Below are 19,567 nucleotides of genomic sequence, written 5' to 3'. Positions count from 1 at the left end.
CTCATCTTATTGCTAGGTATCCTTCCTATGAAACCATGTATTGCTATCTATACAGTTTTGCATTTTTTCAATTCCCAGTTTAATGCTCTTATGTCCACTCCTCCATCCCCAGACATACAGTATGTACTGCAAGTCACATCTTTCTTTGTAAGCAGTCTTTTACCTTTCCTAGGAAAAGGTGGAAAATCAAATGGAAATAAATAAATGACTAGATTTACCAAAGAGAAAACATTTATGAAATTATTTTAAAACTATTTACAAAACACTGAGGACTGAAACCAAAAGGGCCACAAGAGGACCTGTATAAAAGGTAATGACATACACATCCCTGGATTGTGAATGCATCATACCGCTCTTTAGCTTGGCGAGTATGGTTGAGGACTACACATCTTCCATATCCTCCAAATGTGTGTCTATATTCGGGTGGTCTGGCCCTTGAAGGGTTGGTGCAGCAGGCACTGAGAGAGAGGCCATCCTTTCCAGTGCAGCTGCCACACGCTTCAGGGTGACATTGAGGGACCGCACCTCATTTGCCAGTCTCCTCAGGTCCTCCCGCATGGTCTGCATATCCTGTTGAATCTGACCATTTCCAGATCCAACAGCTGTGTCAGAGCTTGGTTCTGTAAGAGGAGCACTACCTTCTCCCCCAGAGACGGCCTGAACAGATGGTTGATGAGCGGCAGCTAAAACAGGATTTGTGGGGTCTGTTGGAGGAGCTAGCTCTGAAAATAAAACAATGGGATGATCTTCATCCCTCTCTCTCTGTGATGAAATGAAGGAAGACCTTCTGGGGACAGTGTAGGGGGAAGGGAAAAAGGCAGGAGGGGGCCGGCGGTGAAGGGGCTTGCGGTGCAGGGACTGGCGGTGCAGTGGCCGGCGGTGCAGTTGCAGATGATTTATAGGCAGGGTGTACAGAGTCCTCGTCCTTCTCTTTCTGCTCTTTGATGATCTCTGTTAGAAGAGAAAAGACTGGGTGTTGAATATGCAAGTTGCAGTTAGACATGGTGAGCATTCTGATGTTTCCATAAAAAGTTCTGATAGTGATGCTTTGCTGTTGAGAACTCAGTAGTGCAAGTGTCTGCAGCTACTTGGGTGCATCCCCCCCACAGGTAGCAACTATAGTGTGATGGGACTGATGGACTGACAAGCCCTTTTTAGACTGGGGTTCCTTGCACATAAACAGGCCGATATAGAATGGTGTGCTCGGCTGAACGCACCATTTAGACCCGTTTGACCGTGCGTTTTACACGCGCAGTTAATACCCCCTTAGAGTAGTAAGGGGTAATAACATGTGGAAAACATGCGGCCAAACACCCCCCCCCCCCCCCCCCGAAACTAATAGCGCTCATCACATGCAAATGCATGTTGATGAGCCTATTAGTTATACCAGCGGGATACTGAAAGTAAAATGTGTGGCCACATTTTACTCTCAGAAATTAACACCTGTCCAAAGGTAGGCGTTAATCAGGGACAACACCAGGAAAGGTATACAGAAAAGCTGAAAAAACTGCTTTTCTGTACACCCTCCGACTTAATATCATGGCGATATTAAGTCGGAGGTCCTAAAAATAAAAAAAACCCCAAAAACTTAAAAAAAAAAAAAGCTGTCTGCCGGCCCCGTGGGTTGGAAAACGGACGCTCAATTTTGCTGGCATCTGTTTTCAAACCCGTAGCTGTCAGCGGGTTTGACAACCGACGCAGGTAAAATTAAGCGTCGGTTGTCAGACCCGCTGACAGCCGCCATTTCCACAGGCCCTAATTTAAATAAAGAATTGCACGCCCGGGAGAGCGGGAACTCGCCTTGGAGCACCCGCTCTCCCGAGGAATTTATTGAATTGGCCTGATAGAGGGTAATTTTATAACTGTGTACATTGGGGTAAAGTCTTTTATCTTTTATTGGGGTAAAGATTTTATCCAAAATTTTCAAAGTAAACAAATATAAGTTCATTTATGAAAATTCCCAGATAAGAAACATATAGAAACATAGAAACAGAGAAATGACGGCAGAAGAAAACCAAACGGCCCATCCAGTCTGCCCAGGAAGCTTTCACACTTGTTTTTTTCTCATACTTAACTATTACTCTTTGGCCCTTAGTAAACTTTTGTTCCAATTCCCTTCCACACCCGCCATTAATGTAGAGAGCAGTGCTGGAGCTGCATCTAAGTGAAGTATCTAGCTTGATTGGTTAGGGGTAGTAACTGCCTCAATAAGTATGCTACTTCCATGCTTATTTGTTTACCCAGCCTGTGCAATTCAGTCATTGTTGGTTGTTGTCTGAATATAAATCCACTTTTCTTCATTCCCCCCTGCCGTTGACGCAGAGAGTTACGCTGAATATGCATTGAAGTGAAGTATCAGACTTAATTGATTCGGGGTAGTAACCGTCGTAACAAGCAGGCTACACCCATACTTATTTGTTTACCCAGACTATGTAATTCATGCTTATTTGTTTACCCAGACTATGTAATTCAGTCCTTGTTGGTTGTTGTCTGAATATAAATCATCTTTTCATTCATTCCCCCCTGCCATTGAAGCAGAGAGCTATGCTGGATAAGCAGAGAGCTACGTTGGATAAGCATTGAAAGTGAAGTATCAGGCTTATTTGGTTTGGGGTCATAACCACCGTAACAAGAAAGCTACTCCCCGCTTTTTTGTGAATGCAAATACTTTTTTTTTTCACATTTCCTCTTGCCATTGAAGCATAGAGCAATGTTGGAGTCGCATTAACCGTGTGTATGTTTATTGAATAAAGGTATTATCTCCAGGTAGTAGCTGTCATTCCCGCAAGCCACCCTCTCTTCATTCACATCCTCTAGACTTTATGGATCCACAGTGTTTATCCCACGCCCCTTTGAAGGTCTTCACCACTTCCTCCGGAAGGGCGTTCCAGGCATCCACCACCCTCTCCGTGAAGAAATGCTTCCTGACATTGGTTCTGAGTCTTCCTCCTTTGAGCTTCAAGTCGTGACCCCTGTTTCTGCTGATTTTTTTCCAACAGAAAAGGTTTGTTATTGTCTTTGGATCATTAAAACCCTTCAAGTATCTGAAAGTTTGTATCATATCACCTCTGCTCCTCCTTTCCTCCAGGGTGTACATATTTAGATTCTTCAATCTCTCCTCATAAGTCATTCGATGAAGACCATCCACCTTTTTGGTCGCCCTTCTCTGGACCGCCTCCATCCTGTCCCAGTCCCTTCGGAGATACGGTCTCCAGAACTTAGCACAGAAATCCAGGTGAGGTCTCATCAGGGACCTGTACAAGGGGATAATCACTTCCCTTTTCTTACTCGATATTCCTCTCTCTATGCAGCCCAGCATTCTTCTGGCCTTAGCTATCGCCTTGTCACATTGTTTCCCCGACTTCAGATCATTAGACACAAACACCCCAAGGTCTCTCTCCTGCTCCGTGCCCATCAGCCTTTCTCCCCCCATCGAATACAGTTCTTTCGGATTACCACAACCCATATGCATGACTCTGCACTTCTTGCCATTAAATCTCAGCTGCCATACCTTCGACCACTCTTCCAGCTTCCTTAAATCCCGTCTCATTCTCTCCACTCCTTCCAGCGTGTCCATTCTGTTGCAGATCTTAGTGTCATCCGCAAAAAGACAAACCTTACCTTCTATCTCGTCTGCTATGTCACTCACATAGATAATGAACAGGACCAGTCCCAACACCGATCTTTGTGGCACTCCGCTTAACACCGCTCTCTCTTCAGAGTAGGTTCCATTTAACATCACTCATTGTCTTCTGTCCATCAACCAGTTTGCAATCCAGGCCACCACCTTGGCACCCACTCCTAAGCTTCTCATTTTATTCACCAGTCTCCTGTGTGGGACCGTATCAAAAGCTTTGCTGAAATCCAAGTAGATGACATCGAGTGCTCTTCCTCAATCCAATTCCCTAGTCACCCAGTCAAAAAAGTCAATCAGGTTTGTCTGACAGGATCTTCCCCTGGTGAATCCATGCTGCCTCTGGTCTAGCAATTCTTCCGACTGTAGATGGTTCACTATTCTTTCAGCAGCGACTCCATTATTTTTCTTACCACCAAGGTGAGGCTAACCAGCCTCCAGTTTCCAGCCTCCTCTCTGCTCCCACTCTTGTGAAGCGGGACCATCACCGCTCTTCTCCAATCCCTTGGCACCACTCCCGTTTCTAGGGATCTATTAAGTGCACTGTTATGCACACAAATTCATCTGCACAAAGTCTTCCTTGCTCTTTCGAGGATCTTTTGTAGCTTAACATGTGCACAGTTTTTAAAATACAAAAATTATGTGCGTATGTTCCAAGTTCACCCCCCAGAATGCCTATCACCAGTTCATGGAGAAGTATGAGCAAAAAAAAGAGTTATGCACATACCTTTACACACACTGCACCGCAGGCTATTTTATAAAAGCCATTTACATGCAAAAAACCTCAAAATTTTATACTTTCAAAGGGCTTTGAAAATCAGGTCCATAGAGGGCACATGTTAATATTTCTGCAAGGCTGCAAGTACTTTGAACATGTTTTTTATATGGATAAACATGTTTACCCACAAAGCTTTGCACATTGTCCCACATATTTCCCTGGAGTGAAAGAGGCTAGCCTGTGCAGAGATGTGTAGAACATATGCATGCAGCTGATTGCATCAATGATAAGAAGAAGGTAGGTCTAAGAGAGTGAAGCAGAAAAGATGTGGAGGCATGGTGGAGGCTACATTCCATACTGCAAAAGGAGCAAAATATTGTGGACTACTGATGGGCAGATCCAAAAATTTCATTTTGTTTGTTTTTTTCATTTGGGAGGAGGGAGGTTTGTATTTTGGTTAATAATAAAACCAAAAGTGGACACCAACAGGCCCTCACTATTGCTTCCCAGGATATGCCCGGCTCCTCTGACCCTCCAACCCGCCAATAAACCAGTGCTCAGGCCTATTCATCAGGGCTGATGCAAGCCCAACCAGGGGGTTTCCCTGAATCCCTCTGTCCACATCTCTTGTCCCCCTTAAATGAGTTGAAAATGGGGACCTCTCTAAGCCCCCTTACTACTTCCGGAGGGTCTTGCAGTCATACAAGAAAATGGTGCTAGCCAGTCCTGAGACAGTGATATTTTGACATACATTTAGCACCAGTTTCAGGGCCAGCTATTGCTTTTTTTAAAGCAACTCCAGTGGAGCAGGAGCAATAGGGCATTGCTCCTATCCCTTCCAGCACGACCCCCATGGAAACGTAAGTGGGAGCCAGGTAGGTAGGGTCCCAATCATGTAAAGGTGGGTGGAAGGGGGATCAGAAGGACCTAGGGAGGCCCCAGCTTATTAGCAGGGATATGTTGGAAGGCCATGTTGGCTGCATTTCTAAAAATTCCTCAGAACTTAGTATGTGCTATTTGCTGAGATAAAAGCACCCTCAAGTTTTCAAACTCAGAAGAGATGTGAAATGTGAAATGGAGAGAGAGAGAGAAATGGAGAGAGAGAGAGAGAGGGAGAGCGAGAGAGTGTTCTACAGATATATCCACATATGTGAAGGCCTAATGTGGGCTGAGAACTGGGAAAAGCAGGATTCAAATCTCACTGCCACTCCTTCTGACAATCCATTTCAGCCTCCACTGCCTCATTTATAAAGCTGCATTAGGCCGTTTACCACATGATGTATGTTTATTGAGCAATAAATGGTCTAACGCAGAGGACATGCTATACTTAAGAGACAGGGACACTGACACCACCCGTATGCTAATGAACAGATGTATAGCATCAAGCCCAGCATCCTGTTTCCAACAGAGGCTAAACCAGACTACAAGAACCTGGCAATTACCCAAACACTAAGAAGATCCCATGCTACTGATGCAATTAATAGCAATGGCTATTCCCTAAGTAAACTTGGTTAATAGCAGTTAATGGACCTCTCCTCCAAGAATTTATCCAAACCTTTTTTAAACCCAGCTACACTAACTGCACTAACCACATCCTCTGGCAACAAATTCCAGTGCTTAATTGTGCATTGAGTGAAAAAGAATTTTCTCCGATTAGTCTTAAATGTGCTACTTGCTAACTTCATGGAATGCCCCCTAGTCCTTCTATTATTTGAAAGTGTAAATAACCGATTTACATCTACTTGTTCAAGACCTCTCATGATCTTAAAGACCTCTATCATATCCCCTTCTCAGCTGTCTCTTCTCCAAGCTGAATAGCCCTAACCTCTTCAGTTTTCCTCATAGGGGAGCTGTTCCATCCCCTTTATCATTTTGGTTGCCCTTCTCTGTACCTTCTCCATCGCAACTATATCTTTTTTTTTGATGCAGCGACCAGAATTGTACACAGTATTCAAGGTGTGGTCTCACCATGGAGCGATACAGAGGCATTATGACATTTCCGTTTTATTAACCATTCCCTTCCTAATAATTCCTAACATTCTATTTGCTTTTTTGACTGCTACAGCACACTAAGCCAACAATTTTAAAGTATTATCCACTATGATGCCTAGATCTTTTTCCTGGGTTGTAGCTCCTAATATGGAACCTAACATCGTGTAACTACAGCAAGGGTTATTTTTCCCTATATGCAACACCTTGCACTTGTCCACATTAAATTTCATCTGCCATTTGGATGCCCAATCTTCCAGTCTTGCAAGGTCCTCCTGTAATGTATCACAATCCGCTTGGGTATGCTTCAACAGAAAAAACAACTCCATCTGCACCTGGGGGTAAAGGCAGACACTATAGCCACTGGGATAGATGATCCTGGCACCTGCCTGGGCCACTTCTCCCTCTACCTTACCAGGACACCTTTTTCCACCCTATTCTTTGTATCAGGATACCATAGATAAACATCACATAATGGGAGAGTATTATGCTTTTTTTTTGTTTTCTTTTTACTGATAACATATAACTGAATTCAGGTATAAATAAAACGGGGGAGGGGGGGAGTAATAGAGCAGAAGTCAGCAGAAATAACAATAAGAAAAAAACAGATAAGTACAATTCAAATATCACTGAGAATAGTTTTTTCCTTTGTAGCTCCATGGTCACAGGGACTTTGCCACCAATCCCCTAGCCTTTTAGCTTTCTTGTTAACAGGTTGTAGTACTAGTGGATTTCTATTGTTCTGAGAAAAAGTCCCTCCTATATTTCCTTGCCATTTATCTGTCAGTAACAGTCTCTCTCCCTTTAAGTGCAATAGCTCTCTTTTTCCTTGCTGGTTGCTGGCCAGCTCTCATCCAGGTCTAGTGATCTCCTCATGCTGTAAATTGGCAGGTGAACCATGTAGCTGCTGGCTTCATGGAGAAACCAGTAAATTCTGTATCTAACGTACAAACAATTCCTTTGGCACCTCCCTTCTCGCAACTGGGGACACAATTAGAGGACTTAGGCAGTGGTTAAAGTCCCTTTGGAAGATTTGAGATATAGTTTTATCAGTTCAGTCTTAAACATTTTCCCAATGTGGGATACCAGCATAATGTAAACTCAGGGAATAGGAACCCAAATTATGGAGCCCCGCCAAACATGCATATATATGCTAATCAGCTTATTACTATCCTAATACATGCCTCAAAAATCACAAACTGTGTTATTTGATTTGAAGGTAGCTACACCTCAAGAGTTGCAGCTGACTTCCCCTGGAGAATCAGGACACTAACGCACATCCCAGTGCTCCCAGAGTCATGCCTTAAAAGGGTTGATTGGCCCTGACTAACTTCTGCAAGTATGGAAAAAACCTAGGCAACACCGTCGACCCCTGTCTCACCCTTCTGCCACCACTAGAGGTGGCCGACGTTATAAACATTAAAAAAAAATCCCAGGTGCAGGCCCCACCCATAACCCTAAAACATTGTCCCCCAGAGGCCAGACCACCTTCCCGGCCCCCGCCCTGGACTTACCAAAGTAACCCTAGTGGTCTAATGGGGAACTGGAGTGACCCCTATTCTCTGGACCCAGTAGTGGATATTTTCCAAAATAGAATCAGCCAGTTGGTGGCTTGCCTTTGCCCCATCATGATAGGAGCAGCTGGTGCCAAATTTGAAAATGGCCCCCATTGGGTCCAAAGTCTAGGAGATGCTCTGGAACTCCAAGATTACCAGAGGAGGCGGACTTGGACGTTGTTGCTGTCACAGAAACATGGTTTACGGAATCTCATGACTGGGATACGGCAATACCAGGAAGGACAGAGAGGATAGGAAAGGGGGAGGAGTGGCTCTTTATGTCAGAAACAATATCCAAGCATCTGAGCTGCAAGGAAGATGGGGCAATGAAGAAGCACTATGGGCCGACCTAAAAAAAAGATGGGGCATCCATTTTTATTGGAGTGGTTTACAGGCCCCCAAACCAAAAGGAAGAACTGGACAGAGATCTGGTTGAAGACATCCAAAAGATAGGAAAGAAGGGAGAAGTGGTGATCGTTGGAGACTTTAATATGCCAGATGTAGACTGGAGAATCCCATCTGCAGAATCTAACAATAGTAGAGAAATAGTGGATGCCCTGCAAGTAGCTTTGTTCAAACAAATGGTAATGGAACCCACGAGAGAAGGAGCTATACTCGACTTAGTGCTCACTAATAGAGATAATGTCTCTGATGTACAGGTGGGCACCCACCTCAGCAGCAGTGATCATCAAACGATATGGTTTAATATCACAAAAAGGATACAGAAAAGAAGCACAAAGACCCAAGTTTTGCAGTTCAAAAACACGGACTTTGATGAAATGGGGAAGTACCTGAAGGAAGAACTAAAAGGCTGGGAGAACGAGAGAGATGTGGATCAACAGTGGACCAATCTAAAAGGAGCAGTTACCAAGGCAACTAATCTATATGTTAGAAAAGTAAAGCTATCTGGTTCTCAAAGGAGGTGGCTGACAAAATAAAGGCCAAAAGAACAGCGTTCAAGAAATATAAAAGATCCCAAAGGGAGGAGCACAAAGAAGAATATCTGGTAGAACTGAGGGAGACGAAGAAATTAATCAAGATGGCAAAAGTCAAGCGGAAGAGATGATTGCCAAGGCCGTGAAGAGAGGTGACAAAACATTTTTCAGATATATCAGTGAAAAGAGAAAAGTTCAAAGTGGTATAGTGAAATTGAAAGGTGGAAAGGATCAATCTGTGGAGAAAGACGAAGAAATGGCAGAAATATTAAACAAATACTTCAGTTCTGTGTTCACTAAAGAGGACCCTGGAGAAGGACCGTCACTAGTTAACAAGAAACTGGAGAGGAGTGGAGTAGATGTAACTCCATTTACAGTAGAGAATGTATGGGAAGAGCTGGGGAAACTGAAAGTGGACAAAGCCATGGGGCCTGATGAGGTTCATCCCAGGATACTGAGGGAGCTCAGAAACATAGAAATGACGGCAGAAGAAGACCAAACGGCCCATCTAGTCTGCCCAGCAAGCTACGCACTTTATCCATTTTTTCCCCCTTTTTTTTCTCTCCCACCTGTTACTATTGGCTTCCAGTACCCTCCAGCCCTAATTCCCCTCCACCCCACCACCAATTTAGAGAGCAGCGCCGTATCTGCATCCAAGTGAACGTCCAGCTCAATTAGGGGTAGCAACCGCTGTAACAAGCAGGCCACACCCTTACCCTATACTCTTACCCACCCCTGTTTTTATTTTTTTATTTTTTTGAGATAGCAGCCCTCCATCCTTCCGCTCCGTGAAGGTGGAACACCAACTACTGGCCACTGGCATCCCGCTCCGTGAATGCCTCTGTGGCTACTGCCGCTCCGTGCAGTGTTTGAATGCCTCTGTGGCTACTGCCACTCCGTGCAGTGTTTGAATGCCTCCTCTTTATTCACGCCCTCTAGACTTGATGGATCCACAGTGTTTATACCATGCCCTTTTGAAGTCGTTCACAGTTTTAGACTTCACCACTTCCTCCGGAAGGGCATTCCAAGCCCATCTAGTCTGCCCAGCAAGCTATGCACTTTATCCATTTTTTTCCCCTTTTTTTCTCTCCCACCTGTTACTATTGGCTGCCAGTACCCTCCAGCCCTAATTCCCCTCCACCCCACCACCAATTTAGAGAGCAGCGCCGTATCTGCATCCAAGTGAATGTCCAGCTCAATTAGGGGTAGCAACCGCTGTAACAAGCAGGCCACACCCTTACCCCATACTCTTACCCACCCCTGTTTTTATTTTTTTATTTTTTGAGATAGCAGCCCTCCATCCTTCCGCTCCGTGAAGGTGGAACACCAACTACTGGCCACTGGCATCCCGCTCCGTGAATGCCTCTGTGGCTACTGCCGCTCCGTGCAGTGTTTGAATGCCTCTGTGGCTACTGCCGCTCCGTGCAGTGTTTGAATGCCTCCTCTTTATGCACGCCCTCTAGACTTGATGGATCCACAGTTTTTATCCCACGCCCCTTTGAAGTCGTTCACAGTTTTAGACTTCACCACTTCCTCCGGAAGGGCATTCCAGGCATCCACCACCCTTTCCGTGAAGAAATACTTCCTGACATTGGTTCTTAGTCTTCCTCCCTGGAGCCTCAGCTCGTGACCTCTGGTTCTGCTGATTTTTTTCCGACGGAAAAGGTTTGACGTTGTCTTTGGATCATTAAAGTTTTTCAAGTATCTGAAAGTCTGAATCATATCACCCCTGCTCCTCCTTTCCTCCAGGGAGTACATATTTAGATTGTTCAATCTCTCCTCGTATGTCATCTGATGAAGACCCTCCACCTTCCTGCTCACCCTTCTCTGTACCGCTTCCATCTTGTCCTTGTCTCTTTGTAGATACGGTCTCTAGAACTGAACACAGTACTCCAGGTGAGGCCTCACCAAGGAGTGCTGGCGGGTCCGCTGTGTGACCTGTTCAATAGATCCCTAGAAATGGGAGTGGTGCCGAGTGATTGGAGAAGAGCAGTGGTGGTCCCGCTTCACAAGAGTGGGAACAGAGAAGAGGCTAGTAACTACAGACCGGTTAGCCTCACTTCGGTAGTAGGAAAAGTAATGGAGTCACTGTTGAAAGAGAGAATAGTGAACTATCTACAGTCGGGAGAATTGATGGACCAGAGGCAGCATGGATTCACCAGGGGAAGATCCTGTCAGACAAATCTGATTGACTTTTTTGACTGGGTAACCAAGGAATTGGATCAAGGAAGAGCACTCGATGTCATCTACTTGGATTTCAGCAAAGCTTTTGATACGGTCCCACATAGGAGACTGGTGAATAAAATGAGAAGCTTAGGAGTGAGTGCCGAGGTGGTGGCTTGGATTGCAAACTGGTTGACGGACAGAAGACAATGTGTGATGGTAAATGGAACTCTCGCTGAAGAGAGAGCAGTTTTAAGTGGTGTACCGCAAGGATCAGTGTTGGGACCTTTCCTGTTCAATATCTTTGTGAGCGACATTGCGGATGGGATAGAAGGTAAGGTTTGTCTTTTTGCGGATGACACTAAGATCTGCAACAGAGTGGACAAGCCGGAAGGAGTGGAGAGAATGAGACGGGATTTAAGGAAGCTGGAAGAGTGGTCGAAGATATGGCAGCTGAGATTCAATGCCAAGAAGTGCGGAGTCATGCATATGGGGAGTGGAAATCCGAATGAACTGTATTCGATGGGGGGAGAAAGGCTGATGTGCACAGAGCAGGAGAGAGATCTTGGGGTGATGGTGTCTAATGATCTGAAGTCAGCGAAACAATGTGACAAGGCGATAGCTAAAGCCAGAAGAATGCTGGGCTGCATAGAGAGAGGAATATCGAGTAAGAAAAGGGAAGTGATTATCCCCGTGTACAGGTCCTTAGTGAGGCCGCACCTGGAGTATTGTGTTCAGTTCTGGAGACCGTATCTCCAAAGAGACAGAGACAAGATGGAGGCGGTCCAGAGAAGGGCGATCAAAAAGGTGGATGGTCTTCATCAAATGACTTATGAGGAGAGATTGAAGAATCTAAATATGTACACCCTGGAGGAAAGGAGGAGCAGAGGTGATATGATACAGACTTTCAGATACTTGAAAGGTTTTAATGATCCAAAGACAACGACAAACCTTTTCCGTTGGAAAAAAATCAACAGAACCAGGGGTCACGATTTGAAGCTCCAGGGAGGAAGACTCAGAACCAATGTCAGGAAGTATTTCTTCTTGGAGAGGGTGGTGGATGCCTGGAATGCCCTTCCGGAGGAAGTGGTGAAGACCAGAACTGTGAAGGACTTCAAAGGGGCGTGGGATAAACACTGTGGATCCATAAAGTCTAGAGGACGTGAATGAAGAGTGGGTGGCTCGCGGGAATGATGGCTACTACCTGGAGATAATACCCTTATTCAATAAATATACACACGGTTAATGTGACTCTAACATTGCTCTAAGCTTCAACGGCAAGAGGAAATGTGGAAAAAAGGATTTGCATTCACAAATAAACGGGGCGTAGCTTGCATGTTATGGCGGTTACTACCCCAAACCAAATAAGCCTGATACTTCACTTTCAATGCATATCCAGCATAGCTCTCTGCTTCAACGGCAGGGGAGGAAGACCGATACTTCACGCATATCCAGCATAGCTCTCTGCTTCAACGGCAGGGGAGGAAGACCGATACTTCACGCATATCCAGCATAGCTCTCTGCTTCAATGGCAGGGGAGGAAGACATATCCAGTATAACTCTCTGCTTCAACGGCAGGGGAGAAAGACCGCTACTTCATGCATATCCAGCATAGCTCTCTGCTTCAACATCAGGGGGAATGAAGAAAAGTGGATCTATATACAGACAACAACCAACAAGGACTGAATTACATAGTCTGGGTAAACACATAAGCATGGGTGTAATTTGCTTATTGCGGTGGTTACTACCCCTAACTAATAGATATTGCACTTAGATGCAGTTCCAACACTGCTCTCTACATTAATGGTGGGGGTGGAAGGGAAATAGAACCAAAAGGTTACTAAGAGCCAAGAGAAACAGATAAGTATGAGAAAAAAAAAAGTGTGAAACTTGCTGGGCAGACTGGATGGGCCATTTGGTCTTCTTCTGCCGTCATTTCTATGTTTCTATAAGTAAGTTCAGAGAGTTCAGGAGGGTGGGCCAGCCTCCGAGGGGGGGGGCAATTTTTCATCAAAGGGAAGGGGTTGGGGTCATACATACACCAAGGGGTTTTAAAAAGAAAATTTTAATTTTTTTTATAATGTTGGTTGGCAGGTGGGGGGAGGGGGGGCAGGACATGGGAAATACTGCAGATTTTCCAAAGCTGTGATACTGAGTATTGCAGTTTATTAAACCCCGTGGTATTTTCTCCTCTGGGAAAAATACCGCAGCTTAGTAACAGGCCGATACAGTAAAATCACGCGCTCTCCCGGCGCGCGCACAGGCCATTCTCCTGTGCGCGCGATACAGTATCTTAATTTATTTAAATTAGGCCCGGTGGTAAAAAGAGGCGCTAGGGACACTACCGCGTCCCTAGCGCCTCTTTTTTGACGGAAGCGGCGGCTGTCAGCGGGTTTGACAGCCGACGCTCAATTTTGCTGGCGTCAGTTCTCGAGCCCGCTGACAGCCACGGGCTTGGAAACTGGACGCCAGCAAAATTGAGCATCTGGATTTCGACCCGACAGCCACGGGCCCATTTAAAAATTTTTTACTTTTTTAAACTTTCGGGACCTCCGACTTAATATCGCCATGATATTAAGTCGGAGGGTGCATAAACCTCTACTTTATGTTCAATATTAGACTTTTTTACCATTTCATCTTTATTTCCGATTTTTAATTTTTGGTTTTTAATTTTTAGTTAGACAGGAAAAGATCTCAGCACTGGTTGAAAACATAACAATTTGTATCCAAACCGGTAGTTGCAATCATGGGTCTAAAAAACCTATTTTTTTATTCATATTTGTTAAAAGTCCATCTTTCTTTTTTATTTTTGTTGGTTATATTTATTAAAAATTCCTTTCACAGCTTATGGCTAATCGTAATGCAACCCGTTACTTTCTTCTTTATTTCACAGAATTACTGCATTGCTGTGAGCATTAATTCTTTCATAATATATTGAAACAAAGATTCGCCCGGCAAAATCAGCTCTTATATAGAATAGACTTTACAGTGTTGTACTTATTCTTAATGCATCCTGATATTTATACCTTTTTCTCTTTGTTTCTCCTGGGGATTGCTGCATCACTATCAATTCAAGTATTAAAACGCCAACGTTGCCAACATTTTGCCAATGCTGCGTCATGTTTTGGAACTACTCATATTTTTTTGCATTATATAGATCGCCCTGATGCCTGCTCTCCTAATGTGTGCAGCTCAACCTTTCCGGAGCACCTGATTTAATACGCAAATGAGCAGCTGCAGTAAAAAGGAGGCACTAGGAGAAATTGTGCCCAGGAGAGGTGGCTCTGCACAGGTTAGGAAAATGGATGCTCGTTATTTGAGCGTCCCTTTTCCTAATCTGACTGACGGCATACTTTTTATTTTATTTTATTTTATTTTTTTAAAGAGTTCTCCTTTTTGTCCCTTTGACTTAATATCACCACAGTATTAAGTCATCAGAGGTTCAGAAAAGCAGTATTTTCTGCTTTTATGTCAACTCGCCTCCCTGTAATTAGCCACCCATTATACCCCTCCCTACCCCCCCCCTGCATCCTGCATTTCCTCTGTTCTCTCCTCCTAAGATCTCCCTGGAATAGCAGCCGCCCCTCCCACTGCCCCTCTTAAACTGTTGCCCCCTTTTAAACAGTTGCCCCCCTCCCTCGGTAATTAGCCACTCACCCCACCTCCCCGCACCCTTTTTCTCTCTTTCTTTGTAAATATCTCCCCCTACCCTGCCCCTTTTTTCTACTATTTTTAACTAGTTTAACTTTGACTCGGGCTCCCCATTAGAGCCCTCTACTCTTGTTTCTTGATGGTTATCCACCCCCCAATCCTGTTATATGTATTTTCTAACTGCTGTTACAATGTAAACCGACATGATGTGTATTTTAATGCCGGTATAAAAAAACTGTTAAATAAATAAATAAATAAACTTTTTGGGCTCCTCAAAACTTAACACTTGCTCGGGGGAAATAGCTAATAGCCTCATCAGCATGAATTTACATGTGATAAGCGCTATTTTACGCGCTAACCCCTGTTTTGCATCAGGGGTTAAGGACACATGTCCAAAACACGTGTCCAATCACATGTTAAGCCGTGTGCTGCGGCCAGTGCACAGTATTACATCGGCCTGTTTGTGATCAATCACTACAAATTGCACAGCTGCCTCATGACCTTGAGAACTGCACACACTGTTCAACATGGACCTGAACAGAGTTAATATTAACTTCCCTCTTCTTATGCACCACATAGGTCAAAAGCTTTCCCAACTGTATTGTCACACTGAATAGCTGTTAGAGATGATGATCCCCAGACATTTTTCCTGTTTGGTGACTGCTAGTTTTCCCCCTCACAATGGTATTTGACCCTTGATTTTCTGTTCCCCCATCATTAAAGAATTTTAGTCCTTATAAGCGATGAAAAGGAATTGATTTGTACAATGCAGCTAGCAGAGACTGCAGAATACAAATCAACTCTTCGGTAGAATTTTCATCGCTTATAAGGTCTAAAATTCTTTAATGATGTCAATTTTCAAGGAATACCTCTGAATGTTTCTATAACACCACCCCTTAAACCCCAACACACCTCCTGAAAACTTACCCCGAATCAAAGTGCCCCCCTTACAATGGTACATATATTGAGTGTCAAGCTGAACCCACTCTCTCCCTCTTGGACTACTGAGGAGCTGTAGCAAAGTTACGCGCATCCTTCCTGGCTATTTAAAATTCACATATGTGGCAGTTTTTGCATGAGCAAGGCTTTTAAAATCTACCTCTAAGTGAGGAGACCACATTTTTTAGAACAATTGGAGTACCCTGCATAACAGGCTGCAGAAATTGATAGGAATTACATTGGGAGATCTAAATGTCTTCTGATTTATAGGGATTAACTTTAAATTTATGGTTATGAATCCAATTTGCCACAAGATCCAGACAATTGTTAAAAGGATGCTAAAGAAAAAAAGCTTTTGTGTCAAAGAATGCAGCAATCTGATCATCACTGGCATATAAAGAGGACCTAAATCCACAGCTCTGAATCAAGGTTGCTAGAGGTGAAATAAAAATATTGAAAAGAAGAGGAGGAAGGATAGAGCCCTCGGAACACCCACATAGAGTGATTTAGGAATCGATAACTGCTGTTTTCATTCCACTTGGCATGATCAATCCAGCAGATAAGCTAATGGAATGTCCAAAATCCCAATTTCTTGTAAACAACTGAGAAGTAGGTCATGGCTGATGATGTCATTTGTTGTTATCGCTTGAATAGAAAAAAAAAAAGACTTTCATTCCTTAAAACAGATCATCATAACCAAGGGAAAGATCAACATTTCAATTCCTAGAAACTCTCAGTACCAAATTGTACAATGTAACTGGAGAATTATTTGAAAGCTTAGTTCATCACTGGAATAAGTCTTGTAGGTTTGACCTGGACTTAAACTGCACCTTCTGAAAGAAAGGTCGATTCATCCCAACCGCTAGACATCATGGTTTTCAGAACATATCAACTAAAAATGACCTGCCTTAAGAAAAAAGGTAGAAGCACTCAGGGAACCAGAAGACCTGGTTAGACTGGGTACTATACTTCAAGAACCATAGGAAGGCCATCAACAAAGCAAAAAAAGAAAAAAAAGACTATTATACCAACACCATAACAAGGACAAAACCTCCCACTAAAGAACTAATCCACATTGTAAACAGCCTCCTCCATGCTTAGCTTTATGCCAAGATACTGAAAATCCCGCCCACCACCCCTTCTCTGACTGCAATCAATTAACCAACTACTTCCACGACAAAATAACCGAGACCCAAAACAGATTAGATGAAGAGCACTCAAAGTCAGTGGCAGAAAGAACCTTCCCAACAGGAAGCAACAATAAAGCATAACCCAAGCTCAGGGGCAGCAAATGACCTCACCCAACATTAAGCCATAAAAGGAAATCTCAGATCCCTTCTTAGCCCCAAATACGAGGTGTGCAGACCCTGTGGTTGAATATAACCCAAACTTCCCAGCAGTAGACGACCCTACCCAACAGAAAGCAGCAATGGTAAATACAGATCCCTCCTTAATCCTGAACAAAAGATCTGCAGACGATTTTTATCTGAAAATTTAGGGCATCAAAAAGCTTACAAGACATCTGGGAAACAGAAGATCCACGTCAGCCCCCTGCCCCACATGTTTACTGAAGGAGTTGCTGGACTTGATAATTTCCCACCTCACTAATAGGGTCATTTATCAAATTGCTTGTGCGCTGGTTAGGAAAACGGGACGCTGATAAATTCAGCGTCCGTTTTCTTAACCGGCGGACAGCCACCGACAGCAGACCTCTCTCCGGCTTGCGCTGTCAAGGAGGCGCTAGGGGCAAGCAATACACAGCGCCCACTTTCAGCACAAGTTTTTTGCATCGGCCCCTATATATGTACCACTATAGAAGGGCCTTTAAATCTACTGTACAAATCAATTCCTCTGTGAATATTTTTCATCCATTATAATGACCTCAAATGTTTAGTGATGTCAATATTACTAACACTACGTCAGAATGTTTCTGTACAACCCCCCACTACCACCACATTCTACAATGGTACATACCAGTATATATATAGAGAGTGTTAATTGCATGAATTGTTTATTATGTTTTCTTCTTTTTATATATTGTGGATTGATTGGTGATACTATTTTCTGTCAGCAAGATTTCAAATGAAGATTTTTTTTTCTAATTGAATAAAAATTAAATTTTAAAAAAAGGTGGAGAGAGGAAGAATTTATTGCTGTGTGGTACCACAACAAATGCAGTTACAGAATGAAAAACAGAAACTCCTTATTAAGATTGACCAGCAGGATATGAAGGGCTTAGTGTGTCTTGAAAAACACCAGCTATACAGTACTGCATCAGAGCTTGCAGATTTTCAGAACATGGTTCTATCCTTGAGCAAGTTTTAACAAGCTTCAGCTCTATCAATCAGCAAAAGGAAGATTTTCTGCTGGCTAAGCAGAAGTTCTATTGGTTTTCTTCAGCTGTGATTCATTCCTCTTATCACTAGATGGGGCACATTACTGCCTTGTTTTCTTTAGAACTGAATTGGCACAGATACAGTAATTGTTTTTTCCTTCTGGCCCTATAAAAATTAGTTATTAGTAGGAGCTAGTTTTTATTCATTAATATTCAGTAGAAGTATATCATCAACAGGAAAAAGGTGGTAATATTGTCCTACCTTGAGTAACTAAATTGATACAAGAATGGCAACACAAACCCTACACTGCAAATAAAGACTTGAGACACTGTTAGATGAAATAAAGCAGTGGTTTCCAACCCTGTCCTGGGGACCCCCCAGCCAGTCAGGTTTTCATAACAAATTTGCATGTTAAGTGACAGTAAATTTTCTCTCATGCATATTCATTGTGGATATCCTGAAAACATGACTGGCTGGGGCTCCCCAGGAAAGGGTTGGGAACCACTGAAATAAAGGAAAGGGAAAATACGATGGAAAATTCAAATATTTAACAGGCTTCAATAAAATTACAGGAAGTTGAAATTTTCCATAGAAAAAGAATTTCAAAAGGAAGGGGGTCATGATGGAAACAGGATAAAATACTTCTTTACTGGGATGGTGGTCAATGCCTGGAATAACATAACTGAACAAGAAAAAACCTCTTATGTGAGAAAAACAATGATTACAATACTAAATACTTATTTCTCACTTATATACTGGATTCATAAGACAGATTCACTGTAAAAAATCCTGCAAACATCATAATGCATGCCAGTTCCCGTTTATGTATCGAGAGACCTGCTGGATCTTAGAATCACTTCTCCGTGCTAGCGGTTTAATCATCGGTTGCTTTAGGATTTAATGTCTCTTATGTAGCTGGTGTATAAACTCAGCTATTTACAAGTTAGTAATATACTTAAGTTGTGTATGATGACGGAGTAATGTCTTCTGTATTAATGCATTGTCAAATGCCGCATTGAATGATGTTCTGAAGAAAAGGTCCCTTTCAGGTACAAGTATGCAATGTGCTGGTATGGCTATTTAAATGGACGTCCTGTTAAAGGGTTCCTTTCAGGTCTTCATGCTGCTCGCTGATATAAACGCCCGACTCTGCAGGGGTGCAGCAAGCTAATATGTGCGGCAAGATTATAAATACATTGAGAACATGAATCTTACGGCTTCTATATATATATATATATATGAGACATAAAAGTATAAAATTTGTCGGAGTCCTATATTCCGGCGCACTTCAATGGAAGAAATTTTTTAATTAAAAGGACACAATGGATGTCAATGTCTTACCAAATTGTAGTCTTGAGATCGGCGCTGATTTTGTTTTAGTGTCTGGCGTGTTCTGGTGCATGCACTGTCTTTTAACTGGTACCGAAAAGCCCGCGAAATCGCGAGATGATTTGACAGCACTGTTGAAATTAGAAAGCTAAATCCCAAGGATTGTTATACAGGTGTCAAAGAAAATTTCTAAATTGAAAATCTGTTATGACAACGAGTGCCACTCTATTTTATCACTGAGTCCCGCCGGTTCCACTGATTGTAGCTTAAAAATCCAAACATTTTCTCGGAAATTAAGTTTTGCCTTACAGTCCCCT

At 43.2% G+C, this 19,567-nt stretch overlaps 1 protein-coding gene across 6 annotated transcripts in view; it reads right to left on the bottom strand.

Moving 5' to 3' along the window:
- Nucleotides 1–247: 247 nt before the first annotated feature.
- Nucleotides 248–19,567, bottom strand: part of SLC5A6 (solute carrier family 5 member 6) — a 377,063-nt gene continuing 357,743 nt past the window's right edge. For all 6 annotated transcript variants that reach the window (XM_029596258.1, XM_029596260.1, XM_029596262.1 and 3 more), the window contains exon 16: nt 248–951. In XM_029596258.1, coding sequence (XP_029452118.1) covers nt 382–951 — 570 coding nt within the window. In that variant the 3' untranslated portion in view covers nt 248–381. The remainder of the gene's footprint in view (nt 952–19,567) is intronic.

This window comes from Rhinatrema bivittatum, chromosome 3 (assembly GCF_901001135.1).
Source record: "Rhinatrema bivittatum chromosome 3, aRhiBiv1.1, whole genome shotgun sequence".
NCBI lineage: Eukaryota > Metazoa > Chordata > Amphibia > Gymnophiona > Rhinatrematidae > Rhinatrema > Rhinatrema bivittatum.
This window is presented reverse-complemented; position numbering and strand designations above follow the sequence as displayed.